This window comes from Acinonyx jubatus, chromosome C2 (genome assembly GCF_027475565.1).
Source record: "Acinonyx jubatus isolate Ajub_Pintada_27869175 chromosome C2, VMU_Ajub_asm_v1.0, whole genome shotgun sequence".
Classification (NCBI taxonomy): domain Eukaryota; kingdom Metazoa; phylum Chordata; class Mammalia; order Carnivora; family Felidae; genus Acinonyx; species Acinonyx jubatus.
Window position 1 is genome coordinate 136,186,837 of NC_069384.1, and position 25,422 is coordinate 136,212,258.

The window sequence follows — 25,422 nt, forward strand, 5'->3', positions numbered from 1 at the left end:
AGAATTTTCCTACTAGTTTTTTTTTTTTTTTTTTTTTTTTTTACCCCTAGCTGTTGTATTACAAGCTTCCTCAATCAAGTATTTCTTGTAATAATCAGCATACCACTAAGTAATTTTTCCTATTTTTCTCAGGCATTTTAAGGAAGACAGCTGATCCACAACGAACGCCAGGCTGAACTTGAACAGCCCTTTCACACTTTGTGGATTGTGTTCGCCCTTTTCCCCAGGTTTCCTCAATACACCGTTGAGGGGGCTCTAATATTTGTCTCTCAGTTCTGCTCATTTGTTTCAGGTGTATTATTTCCTTTTTCCAGAGCATTCTCATGGAGCCAGCCCCAGCCTCTCATTGGCTGTAAGCTCCCCCAGAGTCTCCATCTGGTTGACTCAGGCCTAAAAACATCTTTCGTTTCAGCCACATAGAATTTCCTGAGTGCATTCAGCCTCCCATTTTCTCCCCTGATGGCAAAGGGTTCAGACATAGCACCTCTCTGGCCAACCATGGACAATTTGTGAGGTTGACATGACCACTGGCAACGACTCACCACTCCAGCAGTGGAGAAATGTGGTGGGCCAGATGGAAAGGGGAGATGATTCAGACATACGGTGCTTAGAGCTGGAGAGAGTACATGGTTACAACCTTCTGCCAGGCTCTGACAAATAGCCAGGATGCACTCAAGCAAGGAACATGCCCTTCATACCAGCACACTCCTCTTAACCAAACTGTAACCCAGCAGCTCAGGTCTGTTGTACTGACAACCACCCACAGCCTCTCTTCGTTAATCTGAGGAGAAGCCTCCCAGCTGCTTTGCTTTTATTTCCGGATAAATTATTAATGGCTATTCATCCTTGGCACATGTAATTTTTAACTATGTAAAATATTTATGGGGGTGGGGAGGGAATTTCAGAACTATTTATTATTTTCCCCGGCTTTTACTGTAATCCCAATCGGGTTGCTGACTGGGATTTTCCTTGCTTCTTTCTCCTATGTGAGCCTTATTTTTAACTCCAAGTAATGAATGCAAGATCGATAGCATAAGTAACAAAAGTATCCACGGTGACTGAACAGCAAACTCTTAAATCACTGCACAGTAAGTGCAAAGGAACAATTATTGAAAACGCTGCACTAAAATTTCAATAGGAGATAAGAGTGAGGCTTAAGTCATTAAAAGGGTCCATTAGTCTTGCAAGTCTGAGACGGCACACTCAAAACATGAGCTATTCTTGAGAAATGGAACTATTACATATCCCACCAACTTGCACACACAGGACAGACGCCAACTGAGCAAGTGGAGGCTGCAACTGTCCAGTACTTAAGGCGAAAGAAAGCAGGTAGGCAGTGATTCTTCAGTTATATTTGAAGGGGGGTGTCGAGCAACACTGACAAATTAGATTATTTATAAGGGAAATAAATACCCTGCTTGCATATCAGTTTCCCTGGTGTTACAGCATCGCCATGCTCTTCATCACTCCCTGCCAGAGATGCAAATACAAGTCTTCTGACGCCTCCACTCCATCCCCACAAATCCCCAGAAAAGCCCATGAAGGCAGCCCCACTTTTTCTTTGCCTATGTCCTCCCTGACTCAGTTCAAAATTGAAGAAGAAAGTAAAGGGCAACCAAACTACAAAGTGAAAGTATTGTTTTGAAAAACTATCCGAAATAGCTAAAATGTCGGAAATATATAGATACACACAAACGCACAAATACACACGCACACACACATATACACAAATATACAGTCTGAGGCATTTGCAAACATCAGCATGTTACTGAATCTTGAAACTGCCTGGATTGTTCTGCTCAATTCCTCTTGCCCTTCCTCTTTTACCAGGCATTTTATTAGGGACAGGTGGGCTCTCGGAGTTCTGAACTGCCTGTGAGAGGGGCTGCATAGCCTAACCTGAAATCAACGGCATTCCTGAATCCACACGGTTTCCTCCAGGAATAGAAAAACGTATCTCATGCCGGAATCCTGGTAAGACGGAACCACATTCATGACACAGAGGGCAACTTTAGCTTTGCCTTCCAAAGAGTATAGTTTCATCCGAAGTAGGACATCACATTTCAATTTGTACCATTAAAAACTTGCATTACACGGTGAAACTAATTGCCCTGTGAATCACCCAGCTTTATGAGACAGCTGGACGAGCCTACAGTTAACATGAGCTAGCCCAGTGAACATTTCTCCAGCAGCTACATGATAATCTCGTACAGCATGGATGGCCACTGACCAATACTTTTAGACTATGCAACTCCTCTGGCTAACCTCCATGCTCGCCATCATCACATAAAGAATTGTTGCAAGAGGCTAAACACTTAAAATTATAACCTACTTCCTATCCCTCAGTAGCATTAGATGCTGAAATTTTATTTTGTCCAAAGGACAGATTATGTCTCCAAGATTTTCCATTTATCAAAAATATATTCATGATACACACTTGCTGTTTTATCAATTGCCAAGAAACAAGCTTGACCACTTCCAACAGTACCCCTGGAAAGAGGTGTTGTTTAACTCTGGATTCATCTTAAATTTGGCTCTGAAATGAGGATTGTTTCTTCCACATCAATTTTAGTTATTTTTAAGACTTCTTTCCTAATATGACACAAATTATAGGGAAATCAAAACGGCTGTCAAGACAACTAAAGGCATTCAGCTTTTACAACTCGTGTTCCTCCCGTACTTTCACAAATGTTTCAAAGTCTGAAGAAAACAAAACAAAGCAAATAGTACACACAGAAATAAATGCCCAAGAAACTAACACTCCCCCAACACAAGTTTATTTAAACACCTCCTTAATCTGAAAAAAGACTCTAGGTCTCAGATTTAAAGCCAACCAAGAAATCACCCAGAGCATTTGCATCTTGGAATCCTTCCCTGGCCCCTCTCCAGCTGTTCTCACAAACCTTTTAATATCAGATAGATGCCCTCAGATGATGACGCGGGATAGAACTTACAGAAGGAAAGCATAACTTCGGGGAGGAGGAAAGGATATTCAGTCCCAATCCTTGGCGGCTTCTTATTCAGTGAAGGGGTTGTGCCTTCTCTCCCAGCAGTAAGTTGCAGCCTTACAGTGCGAACACACAGCTCCAAGCCCGCTTACAGTGCTCCCCTGGTAGTCCAGATCTAAGCCTCAACATGTTTTCTGGAAATGCAGGGCAGCTGGGCTGAAAATCTTAAGGGAGGGTTCCACCGTGGCACAGAAACTGCAGAAATATTTAACAGCTTCGAGACCTCTAAAGGTTTGAAATACTATGCGTTTTGTGCGATTGCTGTTCTAGCCAAAAGGAAAATGGGATGGTATAGAGGAGCGTCCTCAGCTGCTCAACCCCTGCACACCAAAGAATGTTTTTCCTTTTTGGCTCAGAATTCGGGAAAAACCAAAATGCTTAATGAAACGCTGGTATTGACTAAGATTTCACAGCATCCATAGTACAGGAACTTAGTTTTACATTCCATTGAGTTAGCTCATGACTTCCCACGCCGCACCATTTCTCCTTCACCTAGCTAAAAAGCCAACTTCATGCAGACGATATCAAGCCAAAGTTTATCCACCCCCACCCTGTTTCTTTTCTTTTCCAACTTAAACTCACACACGACTAATAAACAGCCCCAATTGTAGCACAAAGGAAGCTTTGAAGGCTGCACCAGCTAGGTCCTCCACTTGCCAACTGGAGGTAGATTTAACGTAATATATTCTCGCGGCTTAAAGATTTTTTTTTTTTAAAGGCTCGTCTGCCCTGGTGAAGAGCCGGCCACCCCCAGAATTACATCATCAGAGGTAACACTCACCAAAATACATTATGTTTCTCATTAATCAGACAGCTGGAACCCCACCGCGGCGTCTTCAGCATCAGCTCGTCCCCAAGGCTGACACGCAGAGCAGAGCCGTTTCATGCTACATTCGGTGGAAACGTCCCCGGCGTGGAGAGCAGCGAGCGCCCAGCGTGCCTCTTCCGCGGGATGAGCGCCTTGCAGGCTGCCTCTCCCGGGCTACGATCCCCGGCGGCTGGAGCGTGCGCTCCGGCTGCCTGCTGCACTGCCCATCCTTACTGTAATCCGACTCCTCCTTGCGATGTCCTTGCTGCGCCTGTGACATCAGGACTGAGAGTACTACAAACAGACCCCCCCACCCCACCGCACCCTACCCCCGGTTAACAGCGGCTCCATGAGGTGCTCCGATTGCCTGCCTGGACCAACCATGGCTCTCGGGAAGCTTTGACGAGCCCAGAGACCTGGGAGGGGGCGGAGTGAGGGGCGCGGGAGGCTCTCTTAAAGAGAGCAGGGTCTCCGGATCCACGAGGGAGCACACGGGGGAAATTCACCACGGCGCGGGAGGGGAAGAGGTTAAGGCGAGTTCTGCCATTAACGTGTAATTAGACAACACACTTTTATCCCGCCCCTCCCACGAATGCCATCATTCTCGCCAAAATTTAGCCTGCCACCCTAAGTTAAAAAAGCAGCGGGGGAAAGGAATGGTGTCCTGTGTCTGCATTCTCTTTGCTGTGGGCTTGAGGGTTTGTTGCTTGTGATGTTTCTGCCTAAGAGAAAACAAAAACAAAAACAAAAACATTCAAGGGTCCATTGCTAGGGTCATGGAGGTTTTCCCTTAGAAATGACCAGATCAAAGAAACCCAGTAGTTGGGGAAGAGTTATTTTTATTTCTTGAGTATATTCTGAGCGAGGTTGATAGAGAAATGTAAAGAAAAATAACGTGATAAAAGTCACCCCTCAGTTTCACAAGATCCCATTTGCTGCTTCCCATAGTAGGTAGTAGAAAGGATACTGAAGCTGAAATGATCTTTGACCCCCAAAGAGGAGAGACAATTTAGCCTGAAAGACAACCAAGATTGTGTCATCATTCAAGTCTGGTCACCAGGATAATATAGACACACCCACACACAAGCGCACACAAACTCGCGTTAGATTTGAGAGGAGCCGTCAAGAAAGGCAAAGCTTAGCAAAGCCTCTGGCTCCTCCAATGGTCTAATGAATTGCAGTCCTTATCTTACATAGAAAAGGATGTTAGAAAGAAATCCCTGAAAGCGGTGCTGATTAATACTTAAATGCTCAGCATGGAAAATAAACCCATAAAATACGTTCAGTTTCCTAAGGACTCATCACTTTGGCATCCAATTTACCTACAGAACTATCGAAACTTAAAATTTTCTACAAAAATCTATAAAATTAAGAGCTGGAGATAACAAAAGAACTACAGCTTATAGAAGGACGCAATTGATCTATTTTCAATACAGGTTTTTATAAGCCATGGTAGCAAATATTTCTACGGTGTGATATTAAAATAATCCGTGGTCTTTCTTTGCACAATCCTGTCTCTGTTTGTGGGTTTAATGCATATTGGAACTGGTGGGCTGGAGGCTCATAATGGCAGTTTGCTGTGCAATCTCGCAAAGAAGCTAAACCCCCTGTTTCCTCTCTGTGAAAAAAGCACTATGACCCATATCCCCTCTTGCGATGGATTATAAAGAATTTTGTAAATGCGAATGGTAATCATCTCTAAATCAGAAACATTACCACGAGTCTTAGGATAAATCCAGTGATTCTTTTTTTTTAGAAACACTCTTCATTGAAAGCAGTTTGGAGCAAGAAAATGCAAATAGTAAAGAATACTTTTTTGCTTCTTTTTAAAAATTAGAAATAAAAAGAACGTTACAGGAAACTACTGAGGGAAACACGTAAGTGTTTTTCCTTTTGGACAGATGGAAATCATCCAAAAGTACAATTAATGGTCCTTCCCTCAGGCAAAAGAACCATCTGTGGTAGAGCTTATTCATGAAGCTCATGAACTGTCCTGACCTCCTACATGGGCTAGGGGGCACTGTAGTTTAATGCTACAGTTTTTGGTCCTTTTCTGTTCCTGTAGTTAGAAGATGCAAGCATTGAGAGTTGAGTTTAAAACAGGAGGCTTAAGACACTAAAGGACTGTCTTAATAATTAATAACACCTTACATTTTCATGGCATTTTGCAGTTACAAGTTACTTTCACTTACGTCATCTTTCTTTCTAACAAATTGACATGTAAAAAAGGTGGATATTATCAATGTCCCGATGAACAGGACGCTGACGCTGAAGACAAACGAACCTGAGGCTCAGAGACTTTAAGCAGTTTTCTCAATGGTGCAGTCAGTAAAGTGTAATCGTCTTATTATTTGTATGTGGAATTTATGTAGGCATTCCCAGGAGATTTCTTTATTCAAAGAAATAAATTATAAATTACCCATTTATAGTGGCTCAGGTAAAGGTCTTCCCCAATCAAACTATGTTACTGAGAGTTCCAGAAAAAAATACCTGTCTACATGGGCACAAATATGCAAGCGGAGAGTATTTGATAATAGAACATTCCACCCTCTGCCTGGTCTATAGAGGATTATTCCTGAAAGAGCAGCATGTAGCCTCTGGAGAAGTGTGGCATCCAAGAGGCAACTGAGTGTTCCATCCGTGCAATGGAATTCTGTTCGGCCAAAAAAAGGAAGGCATCTGCTTTATTTAAAGGTGTATGCCCCACCCTTCTCCAGTTAAGGGTTAGCGGGAATATCAAGGCCTCGGATAGAAACAGTGCCTATTTCTGGATGGAAAACAAGTGATTTTTATTTTAATTTTATACTTTTTATTGTTTCCCCTAAAACTATTTGCATGCCTTATATTTATAAAGGAAAAAACTGCAAGTATTTTTATTTTAAGACAGAATAGCATCCAAATAAAGGCATAGCTGATATTGGCTAGACATGGATTATGGACATGCTGGCTGTGCCTGAGAGATGCTTCTATATGTCATGTCCAGGAGAGGACCCAGCAGCTTGCAGAGACAGACCTGGTTCACACTCCTGACCTTTCTCTTTCTGTAAGCAGGTCTGAGAAGCTGGGGGATCCTGAGGGGAATCAGGTCACTGCTTGCCAGATAGTAATATACCTATCAGGATTAAAACAAAAGATGCCCTAAAACCAGTCACATATTTTGAGTGAAAACATTATGGCAAGAGGAGAATTTTCTCTCTGCTTGAATATCCGGGTAGCTGCCGGCCTGGATACCTCATCGCTGAGTCTTGATCAAAAGTTTGTCAGAGTGGGGTGCCCAGGTGGTTCAGTCAGCTAAATGTCTGACTCTTGGTTTCAGCTCAGGTCATGATCTCAAGGTTCATGAGTTTGAGCCCTGCTTGGAGCTCTGTGCCGACAGTGCAGAATCTGCTTGGGATTCTCTTTCTCCCTCCCTCTCTCTGCCCCTCCCCTACTTGCACAGTCTCTGTCTCTCTCAAAATAAATAAATAAACTTAAAAAAAATTTTTACAAAGTTTATCAGAGTAGCTTCCCTCCATAAGGGTTGTCACTGCCCGACACACTACTGTAGACCTCTGTTTACCTATGTGTCTTCCCACTAGAATAGAATCTCCATGAGGGCAGGGATTTTTGTTTGTTGTTCACTGCTGTATCCACCATCCCTATGAGGGTACCCAGCACTTGTTCCTACTCAATGAATATTTGTGAATAAATGAGTGAACATGCTGAATACAACCATATTAGGTGTAAAACATCATACTTTTCTATGTGCTTACAGTCAATTCTTTGAAGTTGATAGTGTTTGATGCAAAATGTTTACACAAATTGAACTTGTCCATGGTTAGCAGCAGCTGTTCTTAAATTCCACACAATACAGATGCCAGGTGGTACTGCAGGGCCACAGTTTGTGAGCTTGCTTGTCCTTTCGAGTTCCCATAGCCGAATGCAGCAGTAATTTAGCATTGAGTTAGCACAGCAAAGTTGCGTCTTCGGTTGCCTTCCCCTGAGCCTTAGTTTAGTCCACTTTCATTCCTTACTATATTGCAGCAATAAAATTTTATCCAGGGTTCCTAATTCCAGGCTTGCCCAAATCCAATCCATTCTCCATATTAGATCATGATTATCTTTTAATAAAAAAAAAAAACATTGTCAACTACACGTAAAATTAAAAAAAAAATGAAGTCAAATAGGTCACATGGAGCCTAATTCAGTAGGAGTTTGTAGGCCGTATTATAAGGATTTTGACTTTTTTCTGACTTACATAGAATGCCTTTGGAATAACTTGATTTTACATTAAAAAATTTTTTTTAAATATTTATTTATTTTTGAGAGAGAGAGAGAGAGAGAGAGAGAGAGACAGGGTGCAAGTGGGGGAGGGGCAGAGAGAGAGAGGAAGACACAGAATCCGAAGCAGGCTCCAGGCTCTGAGCTGTCAGCACAGAGCCCGATGTGGGGCTCAAACTCAGGAATGGTGGGATTATGACCTGAGCTGAAGTCCAGTGCTTAACCGACTGAGCCACCCTGGAACCCCTGATTGACATATTTTAATGGGTTTACTATGACTGTTGCATGGAGCATGGATAAAAGGGAGCAACGGAAGATGCACGGTGATGATTTAGGAAGACTTTGTGATAATCTAGAAGAGATGGTGGTTTGGTCATGGTAGGAGCAGTAGAGGTGGCAAAACGTGGTCAGAGTCTGTATGTGTGTCAAAATAGGCCAATAGGTTTTCCTGTGAGTTGGATAGGTAATAGAAGAGAAATTAAAAAATAATAATAATATTGGGTCACAAAAATTTGGGGACTGAGCAATTGGAAGGATGGGATTTCTACTAACTGATATGGAGAAGGCTGTGGAAGAACATGCTTTGGGTGGGGGGGGGGATTTGGAGGTGGTCAATGTGGGGCATCCTAGTTTAAGATTCTATTGTATATTCAAGTGGAAACATTCTATAGAAGTTTGGCTGTATGGGTCTGGAGTTCATGGGAGAAGTTTGGGCTTGATATTTAAATGTGAAAGTCACCACTTTATAGATGGTAATTAAATCCATGAGACCATATGATATCTTCAAAGGAGTATTCAACTTCAGAAGAGAAGAGGGTCCACACTGAGCTCTGGGACATTGTAAAAGCAAGAGGCCAAATATATGGGTACTTGGTGACTGAATATTTGTTGAAGCATAACAATTTGTTGAATGAATATTTGTTGACATATGAATGGAAGGCTCTGGATTTTAAGCTTGAGTTTGCCTTTGATACATCGCCAACCACTGTTAAAACAGTTTGAAAAGGGGAGAGAGACGTGATTGGTCAGTAAGAGAATGAATGCCTAGTTCAATTGATCCATGCAGTGTTTTGATGAATTTTTTAGATTGTATAGGCACTGCTGAAACTCATAAATCATTTTTATTCCTAGATTGTCACTTGATGCTTCCATTGAAATTAATGCCCAGGGACCTTAGTCTGGAAAGTAAATTGCCTACAAGAAAAGAAGTGGTAATACTGAGCTGAGAATAAAGAAACTATTAATACTATAATATTCCAAAATTCTGTCCATCTGAATTTCTCTGACTTTGGAGACGTCCAATAAATGCCTTCTATATGTAGTCCTGCCTATTCTGATAGTTAATAGCAATTCTTTTACAATAATTAGTAACTAGCATTGGGAGCCCTGTTTGAATTCTTACCTTGGAACTGGCTGTGGCCCAGGCATGTTTATTTATTCAACATATAGTCATTGGGTATTCATGTCCCAAGTACTGTTCTAGGTGCTCAAGGCACACTGATGAAATTGCAGAAATCTCTGTCTACAAGAAGCTTACATTCTCTGGGATTCTGCTTATCAGCTTATCTTATAGAATTTAGAACATCTTCTACCTTTCTCCATGCAGAGAAAAGGACCCATCCTTTATGTTATTCATGGACTACACTTCTTTCAGTACAATGGACATAAGGGAAGGGGCATGTCTACCATGGTCATGCTGCATCTAGTGTCTAAACAACAGGAGGCATGCAATAAATATTTGTTGAGTGAGTAAATATCTCAAATGTCTTCTACTTCTAGATGATGTTCCATTCTGATCTTCCTGAGAATATAGTTATATTCAACCAGGAATGCCCTTTTGTCTTCCCCTTTGCCTAGATATTTATATTCACCATCCAAAACTGCTCAGATATTTGGTTTTCTAAGAAGTATTCCCTGGGGGGCATCTGGGGGAGCATAGTCGGTTAAGCATACAACTCTTGGTTTTGGGTCAGGTCATGATCTCCTAGTTCATGGGATCAAGTCCCCACATCAGGTACTCTCAGCACAGAGCCTGCTCGGGATTCTCTCTTCCCCCTCTGTCTGCCCCTCCCTCCCCCACATGCTCTAAATAAACAAACAAACAAACAAACACATAAACTTAAAAAAAAAAAAGAAGTCTTCCCTGGGTTTATGTCTGACTCATGTGTTCCCCTAATGAGCACTCACACATTCTTTACATAACTCCATTTAAAGTATTTATCAGATTGGCTTTCAGTGACCTTTACAATTATCAATATCCCCCAGGTACAATGTAGGCTTCTTTGATGTCACAGAAAAAGTGAAATATATGTTAATTCCTCGAATGCTTTACATACTCTAGAAACATCGCAGAAATGTATGACAAGGACATGGCCTATTGCGTTAGTGCCGAGAGTATACCACTAACATCAAACATTGCCCATGATTTAGGAAGCAGCAAACTTTGCTGTGGTTGGAGACAAGGATCAGAATTACACAGAAAAGGAAGAGATGTCAAAAGTAATCTTAGAGAGAGAAATCTCAAAGCTCTGAGGAGAGGCTAGCTAAGAACCAGAGGACTGATCAGGTATTGGGCAAGAGACAGATCAAGAATTTTTGGGGTAGGGGCGCCTGGGTGGCTCAGTCAGTTAAATGTCCGACTTCGGCTCAGGTCATGATCTCACGGTTGGTGGGTTTGAGCCATGCATCAGGGTCTGTGCTGACAGCTCAGAGTCTGGAGCCTGCTTCTGATTCTGTGTCTCCCTCTCTCTCTGCCCCTCCCCCTCTCATGCTCTGTCTCTCTCTGTTTCTCAAAAATAAATGTTCAAAAAAAATTTTTTTTAAAGAAATTCATGGGTAGAGCAAATCAGGAGGCCAATATGGAAAGCAAGTACCAGAGTCAAGAACAGAAGAGAGTTAAAGCAGAGAGTAGTTCAGGGGAAACTAGACAACCCCCTAGCTGCTCATATAGGTGGTTTTTATGAGTACATTTGCCCTGATTGATAGATAGTTCTGATTCCCTTATAATAGGAAGTATCACCAGCTTCCTTTCTGTAGGCTCTCAGACTATTTGCCTGACATGCCATTTCTATATCTTTTCCCCCAAAACCCCTCAAGAAGTTGTTTACTTATCTATTTTTTTTTATTAGATTGCTTTATGTCTGTGTAGATACCGTCTCCAAAAATGATGGATACCACATCACAAGTTTAGTAGCACCACACTACGTAGTTTGGTGCCTCATTAAAAGGAAGTGAGATTATTATAACTATTATCATTATCACTGGCAAAAAAAAAATTAAAAGTAGCGATCCTAAATAACAAAGCATTGAAGTGTAATGCTTAAGCGACCACCCTACTCCAAAAAGCATTCGGTAGCTTACTGAAGGAGATGAAACACATATCCAAAAATACAAGTAAAAACAAAGGTACTATAAAGTAAACAACAAATGAACAATCTAGGACATGCATGTAAGGGTTTGGTAAAAGGTAAAATTATGAGATGGCTCCAGGCAAACCTGGAAAGCTACAGAGAAGGGGTGGAACCTGAACTTGGTCTTCAATATCAGTTCAGATTGATAAAATGCAGGAAAATTTTGCAAATGGGATTGTGAGTGATATGTCTGGGAAAGCAAGAACAAATTTGAATTTAAGGAGCAAGTTTCCTAAGAGATTTTCATGCAAAGTAAATTTGGAGAGGAAAACACAGAAGCCCTGTTGGATGTGATCTCACATTCCAGGTTAAAGGGTTTTAATTTTATTTGACAGATAATGCAGGAAGTGTTTGCTGAATGAATACATGAATGAGCCTCAAAATGTTTCCAAGGACAGAAATATAATAATAGGCCTCCTCCAAAGACATTTGGCGACACAATAACATGAGTTAATATATCTTGTATAGCAGGTTGAAAGATCTTATACACTCCAGAGGTTTCCAATTTTTCTTAAAATAAAATTCATTTATGGTTCCTGGGCAGCAATTTGAGAATCAGCCCTCTCTCCATCCAGCCCCACAACAAATGTGCTTGCAAACAAAATGTAAGAAGAAAACAACATCATATTGAATTTCTTCTTTTGCTTTAAAAAAAAAAAAGATCCTTCAAGATAAATTGAGTACAGCTCTAGTAAATTTGGATGCATTAGGCCATGGACATTCCATTTTTATATATACTGTGATAATAACTATATAGAGTGAGCAGAGAGATGTGCAACTCTGCCCCACTGTTGCAAGAATTCACCAAGTAATTGAAAGTGTTTCCAAGTGTGCATAATTCTGTGCCTCCAGTCAAATACAGTAGATGGAAATTTGTTTGGCTTCCTCTGTCAAAATGTCTAAAACACATAAAGGAAATGTGTAAATGGAAAACAAAATATTACAGTTCCAACATTCTTTTAATTATGTCTCAATTTCAATCCTGGCTTTGCTCAAACATACTAATAATCCTAAGGGCTCATCTCGATCCTTCTGGTGGATAAAATGACCGAATGTGATTTTTACCCTTGACTCAAAAGTGTCAGTTCTGGAAATCTACAGTATTTGTCACCATGAATACCATTTAACTGCAGCAGTACCCAAAGGAACTCTGCACAGCCACACGTGAATAGGGCTTGGAGGAACTTAATTAATCTTGCTGTCACTTCCATGATGGTTTTCATTAGTTTTGCTGCTATCTGATCAACTGGTCTTCTCTGTATTGGAAATGGGTAGCCATAGCTTCTTGGGAGAGCACTTTCAAAAGGTAAACAAAGACTCACCTTTGTGGTCAGGAGCTTTTATGCAGATGGACATTATTATTGCTACTCTAATATGGAGGTAATCCTCACACTTTATACTTAAGTTATAAAATCACAGGAAACATAAATACCTCTTCTGTCCTGAACAGGAAAACTGCTTTAAAATCTATACACAGATTATATAATTTAAATACAAGGTCACAATTTTGTTTATATTGTCTTCACGAACACGGATGTCTGGAACTGTTCTAAACATAGAATGTAATTCATAAAAAATCTAGACTTTTTCACGGACCCCTGTTAATTAGATTAGGTGAAAGTTGGATTTAATGATGGAATAAAAGAACCATTAAACCAATGGTAGTATCAGCCCTCTCTGTCATATTTTTGAAAGATTGGTTTAATACACGTGTATTTGAAATGCAATTTTATTTATATGCATTATTTTTGGCATTATTGTTTTCAATGCTGACCATAGTTTAATTTAGTAAAAAAAAAAACTTGGCATGACTTTATAAAATGTTATCACATTTTGACTACATGAAAGTCAATTCATACCTATAGCCATGGGGACCTAGAAAAGGAACTCACCAAGAGCCAACATATATGGCAGGCTCTGGTGAAGGAAACAAAAACGTAATGTGTTCCCTTTCCTCTTGTTTAGAAGCCTCCAAAAATAATCCCCAGTAATTCTTGTTTCCTAGTATTCACACTCTTGTATAGTCCATTCCCACTCTGAATAGAACTGTACTGTGTAACCAATAGGATTTTGCTGAAACGAACAAGTGTGACATTCAAAATTAGGTCATAAAGGCAAAGTGAGTTCTGTTTCTCTCTCTTAAATCACACACTGTAGGGGAAGTGAGCTGCCATACTTTAAGGACAGTCGAGAAACACTATGAAGAAGTACACGTGGCAAGGAACTGAGATTTCCAGCCAATATCGAGCATCAAATTGGCAAATATCTGAGTAAGTTACCTTGGAAGTAGATCCTTCAACTTAGGTCAAGTCTTCAGGTGCCTGCAACCATGATCAACATTTTATTTATTTATTTATTTATTTATTTATTTATTTATTTATGAGAGACAGAGAAGGAGAGGGCAAGTGAGGGAGGGGCAGAAGGAAAAGTAGGGACAGAATCCCAAGCAGGCTCCATGCTGTCAGCACAGAGCCCAAAGCAGGGCTCAAACTCATGAGCATGAGATCATGACCTGAGCCAAAATCAACAGTTAAATGCTTAACCAACTGAGCCACCCAGGTGCCCCCATGAATGCAACTCATGAAAGTCTCCAAGTCAGAACCACCCAATAGAGCAACTCCCAGATTACTCACCCATAGCAACTGCATGAGATAAGAAACAGTTATTATTGTTTTAAGGTTCTGAATTTGAGGTAATTTTTTTCTATGCATCAATAGATAACTCATGCATCATAGCCTTAGCTTATAGCTTAAAATTATGGCAATGTGATGCAGATTTCAGTTGAGATAGAGGTAGACACAGGCCTTGAGAAGGTTATGTATTCCTTTGGGTCTTGGTTTCTTAATCCAAAAAATAATGGTGTGGGAATGAGTGAGGGTCACCAATGTAAAATCCCATACGGAGAAGTGATGGAAGTTACACAGCTGTACAGAGTGAGCTAGATATATGTTTATAGAGAGTGTTGGAGACTTTGGAGGATTGCAGAGTATCAACTAACAAGGGAGGGTCTGTTACTTCACTTCAACTGACTGTATGCCATGAGGAAATGTTGCCAGATTCTTCAATTTTTTCCAGTTCTTACTTTCTATGACTAAAACATTACACATTTGATAAAAATTTCATGCAACTTCAACCTGAAGCCATTGGTTAAAACTATGACTGAAACAGTATTTTCTTCTCTCTCTCTCTCTCTCTCTCTTGCATTTTCAAGTATATTCAGGATTTTATCCAAAGATCTCTGGTGTTAAATTCATCTGTTTTGTCCTTCTTCCCATTCACCGGTATCTCTACCCTTCTCTATATCACAAACTTCTACTGTCCATCTGCCAACACATATTCCTCCCTGCCTGGCATAATGCTCTCCTCTTAAGTTTCTTAGCCTGCTTAAATGCTACTCATCCTTGATGGTCCATTCACATGTCACTCCTCCCCCAGGCGGCTTTGCCTGATTGCCAGTCACAGTCAGTGACTACTTTTCTTATACCTCAAGAGTAACGCTGCTTTATCTCTTGAGTCCTGCTAGGTATATGTCTCCCTGTTCATAGTGTGAAATCTCATTTGGCAAAATTAATGTCTCATTAATTTTATTGTCACTGAGCATTTATACAATGTCTGTCTGCAACATACTGTCGAGATCTCCCTGAATGAAAGACTTGTTGTTCACTCCTAGGAGTGCTGTAGACAGATGGCTTTCAACTGCAACATCTTTATTGTATCATCTGGTGGGAACTGCACTTCTAAGGTTTCACCTCTTTGTGGCGAACCATATCCAAGGATCAATGTGGGAGTAAAAAGGCCTGGCCATCTTAGACAAACTTGGAACAGCTTGGTCAACTTGGGCCACTTAAGCTCTGAAGCATCCAACTATGTCTTTGCTTCTATATCACAGCCCAGCTTCTCCCTCTCGCCACTCCTGTTCCTCTTCTCCCTTCCACAATGCTGACCTAGAGCATTCTCTAATAAACATCTTTCATTCTAACCTTCACCTGAGTCCGTTTCTCAGAGAACCCATCCAGTGACACCGCCATTGAGCCGATACTCAGTAAATGCTCACTGTTATAAATTAAGTCCTAAGTCCCCACAGACAAACAAGACTAATTTCCCAAAAAAGAGAGTACAGTGATTCCCCAAGAAGCCCTTGAAATTGTTGGATAATTGTGAATGAAAGCCCACCTTTTACCCAGTAACTCATTGATTTTGGAATTAACGTGAGGAAAAGAAAGCCCAGAATTTCAATGAATGCCCTGGTCCGTGTACTCTGTCTGAGTAATGGTGATGGCTCAGAGCTGTCAGGTCAGCCAGGAGATATTCAATCATGATGCTTGCCTCTTTCTTTTCAACAAAGGTAATCACTCAGCATTTTATCTTTTCTAGAAGGTGTCATTACTTTGAAAAGACAATAAAAGTCTCACAAGGGTTTCTATGTAGTGGAAATTTTTCTCTTCATTTTTAAGACAAAAAAAAAAAAACTAAAGGAGAAAAAGGCCCTAATTAATTTAAACATGAAAAAATACATTAGCTTGCAGGAATTTCATAATTTTAAAGTATAAAATTCCTTGAGAAATCCTTTCAAACTGAGTAATTTATCATGTTCTTTAGAGCCTATAATGCATAAGACATATCTTTTAAAATTACATTGTTTTAGTTAAATAACCAGACAATTTTTTCTGGATAAAAGGGAAAAAATTGCCTTGGAAAAATCTGTGATGCAGAGGTATGTGTGGAGAGTCTACCCTGAAGAAACTATCAACAGTAAGGCCTTCTTAACCTCTGACTACATGTCACCAACAACAGAACATGGACATGAACTGAGTGGTTTACCACCTATTTTCAAGTCCAATACTTAGTCTAGAAGTATTTAAGTGTTTTCATTTATTCACTAATTTGACAAATATTCATTGAACACCCATTTGTCAAGTACTATTCTTGGGACCAGGGATATAGGAGTGATCATGACAGATACTGTCTTTGGCTTCATAGAACTTCCAGTGTTCCAGAGGATGGAAAATTATAAAGGGATGTAGATCAATGGCTGACATAATCTGTTAAGGTAGGCAGATAGGCAGAAAGGGAGGAAAAGGTGGGAAGTCAGGGAGGTTAGAGAAGGACTTTTGAGAACGAGACACATAAGTTGACGAGCGCAGGGAAATTTGGAATGAATCAGATGAAAATAAGTCATGGTTAACAGCATGTGCAGAGGCCCAGAAGAAAAAGGAGCATGGGGACAAGAGCTGAAACATATTCAATAAGGAGAAGTAGGGGAAACTGGTATAAAATGAAATAGGGCTGGTAGCTTGGAGGCAATCATGAACTTGCAATAAAGATTTGGAAAACTACAAAGGCTTTTAATCAAGAAAGTGATGAACCATATGGTTATAGATTCAGTTATAGAATAGTTAAACATTAACTGTTCTATGGCAATAAGGCTCCCATATAATCAGGTGACTGTGAAAAGTATATGCAGTAATTCTGTAAATCTCTGGTACAGGCAAGAATACTCCTTGTTTGGGTTTTCTATCTATGTTTCACCCAATGAAACACAGCAAGAAAGAACAAAAAAAAAAAAAGAAAAGAAAAAGAAAAAGATGTCTTGCATGGCTGGGCTCATCTAGTTGGGAATCACCAATTCAACCAGTTTCAGGGTAAATCAGTTTTTTTAGCTGTCATGGGAGCCAAGCATTGAATTAAAGAATCAAAACTTAATGGCTGATTGTTTGACAATTGACCCAGATTAGCCTTCAAATGATGGAGTCTGTGCCACACAAATACTGGCACTGAAATTATACACACACACACACACACATATTTTATATATTATATATACACACACACACATATATATATATATACATATGTATATATATATATATATGTGCACACACACATATGTGATTCATGGAGAAAAATGGGGAGAATGACACTTCAAGGCATATGCCATAAGTTTTTATGTTTATATGCAAGGAAGGTGTGGTATAATTTTACATTTCTGGCTCCCAAACCCAATGTTTTTCAAGTATTTAATTCTCTCCTGCCTACAAATTTCCTAAATAACTTCTGTCATATTATAAGTGGTCCTGTTTTTTGAAGATCCTTGAGAACTGAAGAGTATTATTAGATTACCATTACCTAGATTTGCCTCAAAGAAATAAACAGACATTTGCAGTGGCCAGAAGTGTCTTGTTTCTTCTCTAAAGTTTCAAAAAATGAGTGTCTTTATAATCACAGTAGTATTTTCACAAAATAAGCTACTTACTGCATTTATTTCAGAAAAATATAAGCGTCCATTTCCAAAAGGTTATATATATATAGATATCTATCTATATCTATTTATATATCCACATATATGGATATCCATATATATATATATATATATATATATATATATATGGCACCTATACACTGTATATATATAATGTGAGTATGTGAGATTTTACTGTCTTACTTTCCTAGAAATATAAGTCAGGAATCAATCTTGATGGGAAATATAGGATACTTTGACATATTTCAGGGTATCTGTCAAGGCATCCTCCTCTTTGGGGAAATTATTTTTTTCATATGACATATGCAGGACTTACTCACCCTTGGACAAGACTGATTTGATTTGAGTGGCCTCTGAATGGGATTTTCTGAGACCTATGACTTGTATGACCTAGCTTGAAAAGATGAACTGAGACAATCATGTTTGTTCTCAAAAACATAAACTAAGAAATAGAGAAGGAACTTATAAATTGGTGATGGGTCCTGGAACTAGAAGGTCATATAGACTCAGGTCATACAGATTCATGTGCAAGATGAATAAGCACAAAAAGGTAAAAGAGAAAAAGAGGCAGACACAGAGAAGAGTACATGTGTTGGATGCTGGGTGGAAAGAGAGAGAGGCATAGCTTAAAGGCAGACTTTGATTATTCAGTGGTTTCTTTTCCTATACACCTTTCCAATAATCTCACCATCCCACCCCAGGCAACGTTAATAAGTCTCTGTTCCTCCAGTAGTAATGTCTTTTATTACACTTTTAATGAATTGGAAGAGATTCAGTAGAGCTGACGCTAGGAGGTGTCATGTTGAAGTATTGTGTACTAGCCTTCAGACTACCCCTTCTCAAAAAGAGAATCTAAGATGGCTGCAGTGTGAAGAAGGGAAAGATGGCAGTCCAGGTTAAACAGAAAGAGTCAGTCATGCTGGGGGAAATTCAGAGCATTCAGGGAGTGAACTGAGAGTAGTTACGGGATTAATAATAATGGTTTCTAAAAGGAAAAAATAATTGCTGTACCTCTTTAGGTCAAAGATGTATTCTCTTCCAACCTTCATTTTCCAGTCATATTTTGTGAAGATGTACATGTAAACAGTAAGACTAAAAGTTTTTGACACTTAGCCTGTATTCCTTATATTTTGTAAAACTTTTTTTTAAGTTTGTTTGTTTATTTGTGTGTGTGTGTGTGTGTGTGTGTGTGAGAGAGAGAGAGAGAGAGAGAGAGAGAGAGAGAGAGAGTTCCAAGCAGACTCCACGCTGTCAGTGCAAAAGCCCAACACCAGGCTCAATCCCATAAACTGTGAGATCACAACCTGAGTCGAAACCAAGAGTCAGACACATAACTGACTAAGTCATCCAGACACCCTTATATTCCTTACATTTTCATATATTGTTTTCCTAGTAATCACAACCTCTTCTATTACCAGAGTGATGAAGAGAATTCGTTTTTGTCAACCAGATAATTTCCTACCTGTTATGGATGAGAGACATGCCTATTGAAATATCAGGACCCCAAATCATGACTTTGGCCCATGTATTGAGGTATGCTCAGCACACTTTCTAGAGATGAAGTTGTGTTTTAATGAATAGTCGGAGTGTAGCATATCATTGGCCACAAGAAACGTGGCCATTGATTTTTTTTTAATTTCTGGCAGTTCACAATAAATCTGCTATAAGATGCAAATCTTAGGGTAGATCTTGCAGGAGAACAGAGAAAATGTTATTAAACCACTATGGGACATCAGTTATGGGATGGAAGATAGGAGAGAATTAAGTAGTAAGGACAAGAGGAGTAAGTTAGAATAGAGGAGATTTAAAAGATGATATATCACATAGAGTAAAGGTAGAGTCAAAGGATTCAGTGAGTTAGAAGGCAGGGTAAAGCAGTGAGATCCTTGAAGTCAAAAACACAGAGCTAAAATTATATTCACTAGAAATATAATTTGTAGTTGAACTAGTGTACTTGAAAGGATTTGTGGTTACGGGTAAGGAGGTCATCTGGATGGGGTTCTATTAATATAAATCTTACCTAATCCAATACTTGGTTCAAGTTATGGACTCAATGATCATATACACCATAGCTATCAAATACAAGATCTTTTCAAATCTAATCTTTTCTTTTTACTCATGGAAAGAGTGTATGTACAAACAACCCCCTCCCTGCCCACACACAACCTAGGTACTCTGTCTAAGCCTAAATTGAAACAGAATTTGGTAGAAAATACTATCAGTTGAAAGCCTTACAGAAATGACAGTTCTCAGAATACTAGAATGGTATTAGACAGCTGCCTTTAAACAAGACTGAAACTACATACGTTTCTTACGTCTGTACAATTATTCTGCAGAATCCAATGACTGATATGCCATTGTTCCCTTTCTAAGACTCTCGCCCTTTCCTAATATCATTTATCTGAAGAACAGAAGTATTAGTTAGATTATCAGTTGTCCTTATAGAACATAACATCAGAGCAAAGGGAGATGGAAAGACTTACAGGTTTAACCAGGCCATGGGGAGAGCCTCAGCAAAACTCCTATCTTACATCCTTAATGTTTATGTCATTAAAATTTACCGTCCAACTCATTGGGAGAGTGTTGGACAGATATTGCCAAGATTGAGGCACTCATTTATTATTACTTAACCTCAAAATTCCAGTGAAACTGCTTTATTCCCAAACCTGGTTTTACAGTGTTCAATTGTAGAAATTCTATACATCTTAATTAAGGTGCTGGTTAAATGGGTATATTTGTCAAACTAATCAAACTTTAAACTTAAGAAGTGTGTTTTTATTAAATGTAAATCATATTAAAAAAAGAGAAATGGAAAAATAAATGGTAAATGCATATGCATGCAGGAAAGAGTTGGATAGAGTAAACAAAGGTTTGAAAGTTGGAGTTAGCAATGAAATATAGTCAGAAAAATTTAAAAAAACAGAATGAACCTTAAATATCTAACAGGCTTGGACCAAGACTGTTACAACACCAGGAACAATGGGCCCCTTGGGCTTGCTGGTGAGGCAGAATGCTATAGAAAGAGCATGGGTTTGGAGTAACATTGACCTAGGACTGAATCCAAGCATTGCCACTCAGCAGCTATGTGACCCCATGAAAGTCACTTAACCTTTTGAGATTCCATTTCATCATCTGCAAATGGGATAATAATCCCTACTTCGCTTTGTGGTTTTGAATAGTTGGCTTATATTGGTGTTTAATAAATAGCTGCTATCATCATTATCATCCATCATCTTGATGACTTAATATTAATTTCTGTAAATTTAAAATATAATAATATTGAAAAGAAAAACACCATTTTGTGCTTTTATCCCTGACAATTTCAGACTTCTTTAGGCTTCTCTTCCCTATAGTGGGTTTTTCTGTTAAAAGCAGGGGTCAAAAAGAAGTAATACCTTTAAAAAGAGAGCCCGATGGAGGGCACATGGCTCAGTCGGTTAAGCATCCCACTTCTGCTCAGGTCATGATCTCACAGTTTGTGAGTTCGAGCCCCTCGTGGGACTCTGTGCTGACAGCTTGGAGCCTAGACCTTGCTTCGGATTCTGTGACTCCCTCTCTCTGTGCCCCTCCCCTGCTCTCACTCTGTCTCTCTGTCTCTCTCTTGGTCTCTCTCTCTCAAAGAAATAAACATTAAAAAGAGAGGCCAATGGGACACTGTGATGGAAGCAAAGAAGGGGACAGAGGAAGTGGAGTCTCAATCCCATGCTTTTACAAAGCCCAGAGACAAGTTAAAAGAAGATAGTAATTCCCAAGAAGGATATTGTAGTAAGTACAGAGATGAGGAGGAGTGGACTGACTTGAGAACTACTGAAAAGATCTTGTTGCCTGCGTAGACAGGTGATGATGTGTGATGTGGGGTGATGAAGGAGTGGGTATGATTAAGAATCATTTAGGGTTTTGATTTTTTCAGGTCATTGACTGTCCTTGATATAGGGACTTGGGGAACTTTGAAGAAGCCCAGTTTAGGGAGCAAAGTTAACAAATTTGGATAAGATCTTGGTGTTACTTTGGAAACAAGGAAATGGAAATGACTTCAAGCAGTTGAAGAATAGCTCTGAAACTGAAAAGATGGATTTCGGCGTCTTCAACAACTGACTCTTTCGGGAAACAAAGTCCTGATTTATAGCCTTTGCCAATATCCATGGTGTAGATGCTCCTACCAAGACACCGATTTCATGGTATAATACAACCAGCATAGCTGCAAGGTTTATTTATTTATTTTGAGAGGGAGAGACAGAGAGCACCAGCAGAGAGCACGATTGGAGGAGGGACAGAGAAAGAGACAGAATCTGAAGCACGCTCCAGGGTCTGAGCTGTCAGCGCAGAGCCTGATGCAGGCTGGAACCCTCGAACTGTGAGATCATGACCTGAGCCAAAACTGGACCCTTAACCAGCTGAGCCACCCAGGCTCCCTGAACCAGCCTAGCTTCAGAAGAGATGTGCATAGCTAGCTGGCTCTTGCCAGGGGTGCTAGCCAGCTGTATCATATACAGGGTGATTCAAGAAGCAAGAAGTAACCAAAGGCATTAAGTATCCATGGGAAGTGGAGTAAATTTCTCTGGAGGAGGGATGGTTTCCGCAACTCTTTTGCTTCTGATTCACTTGTGTTTCTTTTTTTATTTACTCTTTCATGCAGGGTTGCTTAGTGGTTGCAGGAAGACTTGGCATCTGTTCCTTAAATCATCTTGGAGCCTTCATTGTTGGCATCTGCAACACCTGCTATGTCACGAGGTCATCGGAAGGTGAGAGTAAATGAAGGATACCTTCTCCTTACTACAAATGGGGGTGGGCAAAGGAAACTGCTTTTATAGCTCTGTTATCCTCCAAGTACTTTAAATTCTCAATGAACCTATTTCTACCTGTCTGATGTTCTCTTCCTTCTGGCCATCTCCTTCAGCAAATAGGATGCTGTATGTTATCTAATTTCCAAATTTAAATCCATGATTTTATCATGACGTTTTTGGTATTTGTGCATCGTTTCCTCTTTCACATATGTTTCTGTCCCAGAAATATTGATCCTAAAATATTTGGGGTTTTCAACGACTAGGGAATAATTAATAATTTTTCACTGATAGAAGGATATGATGATTCCAGAGTACATTTCTGGATTATCTGAGTTAAAAATGATACATTCTTTTCTAAAGTTCATTTTTTTTAAAATGGCACTTTTCACTAATTGTAAAATTAAGATATGCTTTTGTTAAAGAATTTGGAAAATTCAGAAAAAAGAAAAGAAGGATCCATAAATCATACAAGAATATTAATAGTATTTCCTTTCAGATAGTCAACTGGCATACAGTTTACATTCGTGATGGCATGTTTTGCTTATATATTAAATACTTGATCATATTTCTTTGCATTTTGAAATTATGGTTAGTGGCAACGTCTTCCCCATGTCATTAACATCCCGCAAAATGTAATCCTAATTGTTGAACAATATCCTCTGCTATGAGTGTATCACATGTATTTAAACACTGTTTTCATTTTGGACACTTTAATGGTTTCCAAGTTTTCCCTATTATAAATGGAATGGCAATGGCCATCCTCGTCCATTATTTTTTGTGCTTATTACTCACTGCTTCCTTGGATAAAGTCCTAGAAATGCAATTACCGGGTTAAAGGGTAAAATTGCTGCAAGGAATTTTGGTACATAGTGTTCAATTGTGCTCTCAAATGATTATACCGATTTACAACCACATCAGCACTGTATGTAGTATCTATTTTCACTCCACCATTGCCAGCATTGAATATTATCTTTAAAAAAGATATGTATCTTTAAAAAAGACACATGTGTGTGTACGTTTGTGCCTGTGTCTGTGTGTATATCCCATTTTATAAGCAATAACTAGTATTTCATTATTAGTTGCATTTATTTTTCTTTTATTAAGATAGGTTAAAGTTTTTTTTATAGAAGAAACGTGTGCGTGTGTGTGTGTGCGTGTGTGTGTGTGAGAATTTCTCTTCTGATCCCTCGCTCATTTTTCTATTGATGTTTAGCATTTTACCTTACCCAAGGAATTTGATGCAATTTAGAGGTAACTGAAATAATAAACTTTATTTGAGCTCCTGGAAATATAATTTCTAAACGGAGCCTCAGCAGTTACCATAAAAGGGAAAATAAAGCTAAACTATGAAAATGATGTTTACAAATCATAATTACAAAAAGCAAAAAGAAACATTATCGCTTACAGCTATTGAAACCCCATGAGCAAGGTGCATTTGCTATCACCTTGGGCATATACTGAAGGTATTTTCTTCTGTGTATGGATGCAGTTGGATTTTAGACTGAAGACAAGATTCAGAAGGGTTCCCAGGTCCCTTTCCATCACTGCTGAACAGAGGTGCAGCAGAATCCTTGCAAACAATTGCTGTGAGCTTCAGATATGATTTTCTAATTCCTCCTTGGCCCCCAAACATGGTACTTCCTCAGTCTTTTCCCCACATGGGATCATGTTGCCAATAATGTCTTTGGGATAAATTTGAATTCATCAGGCTTGAATTTAATTACATTATGTAAACTAGAAAATGTCCCCAGTAGGCTTTGAGGGAATAGCTTCTGTATGCAATTGCAACGTCCTGTTTTGTTTAAAATATTTGCATTTTGATAAATCCACTCTGACTCCAAACCCTTTTTTGATCTTTGTCAAGAATTCATTTTCATCGCATCGGCCTGAATTGACTTTTTTTTTCTTTAATAAATATTTGCAAAATGTTGCATAGGTCCTTTTCTTCTGGTCCCCTTTCCTCCCCAAATGCCTCTCCCTTTACCCTAGTTGAGGCAGGATAGTGAGAGGAGACAGACAAAAAAGCATCATGTTTATGAGTTATCCCAGGATGACAAAAGTTCACAAATATTGATCCACTCTGAACAGAGTAATCTTACTGCATAGGGAAGAAAGACTTTCAAAGTAATCAAAAAGGGAAAGAGGGATCATTTGAAACACTACAGGGACTTCATACACGGACTCCACATATGATGTCCGTGAAACTGTTCATACGGATCCCGCACTGTAGATGTACTCATTGGCTCCAATTTTTTCATCTGCCCCCATACCCAAGCCCTGTGCCATATAACAATGGAGTTTCTGCCTCTAGAGGCCATAATATATTTCAACCCCTGCCTTATATTGGGCTTGGGTTTGTGGCCAGTTTCAATTACTAGAATGAGTACGCCATATTTGAACCTAGCTCCCTCATGCCTCTGATACCACCATGAGAAGAACCTATTCTGGCACGCCTGCTGGTCGAAGGAGAATGAGAGACATGTGGAACAGAGACAACCCACCTTGCTTAAAACCTGCAGTGAGAAACAGAGCTGCTAAGCAATCCCAGCCTGAAGCAAACCTATCCAGCTGAGCCAAGTCTAGATTAGCTAAACCCCAGCCGATATGCAGCATGTGTCAAAGAATAAAGATAACAAGCAATTGCTGTTTTGAGTCAATGAGTCCTGGGACGGTGTGTTAAACAGCAATAACAAACTAATAAAATACCCTTAGAAGCTTTACCAACTTAAAACTTACACACTGGAAGCAAAAATTAAAGTTTAAAAACTCCTCAGATGGGCAGAGAGCCAATCAGCACCCTTCATTTAGGAATGGTGATGTCCAACGTCCTCAGATTGTTGTTTACAGCCCCTGATGTGTGGCTCCCACTAGAAGCACTTCTATTTGTTGGCTT

At 39.5% G+C, this 25,422-nt stretch overlaps 1 protein-coding gene across 5 annotated transcripts in view; it reads right to left on the minus strand.

Moving 5' to 3' along the window:
• Nucleotides 1-25,422, minus strand: part of ZNF385D (zinc finger protein 385D) — an 886,977-nt gene that overhangs the window by 296,793 nt on the left and 564,762 nt on the right. The window contains exon 1 of one of the 5 annotated variants that reach the window (XM_027061946.2): nucleotides 3,790-4,126. The exons of 2 other annotated variants lie outside the window; for them this stretch is intronic. In XM_027061946.2, coding sequence (XP_026917747.1) covers nucleotides 3,790-3,811 — 22 coding nt within the window. In that variant the 5' untranslated portion in view covers nucleotides 3,812-4,126. Of the gene's footprint in view, nucleotides 1-1,899; nucleotides 2,924-2,954; nucleotides 3,763-3,789; nucleotides 4,127-25,422 lie in introns of those variants that run through there. 2 more of the 5 variants (XM_027061948.2, XM_027061947.2) reach the window with 2 other exon arrangements.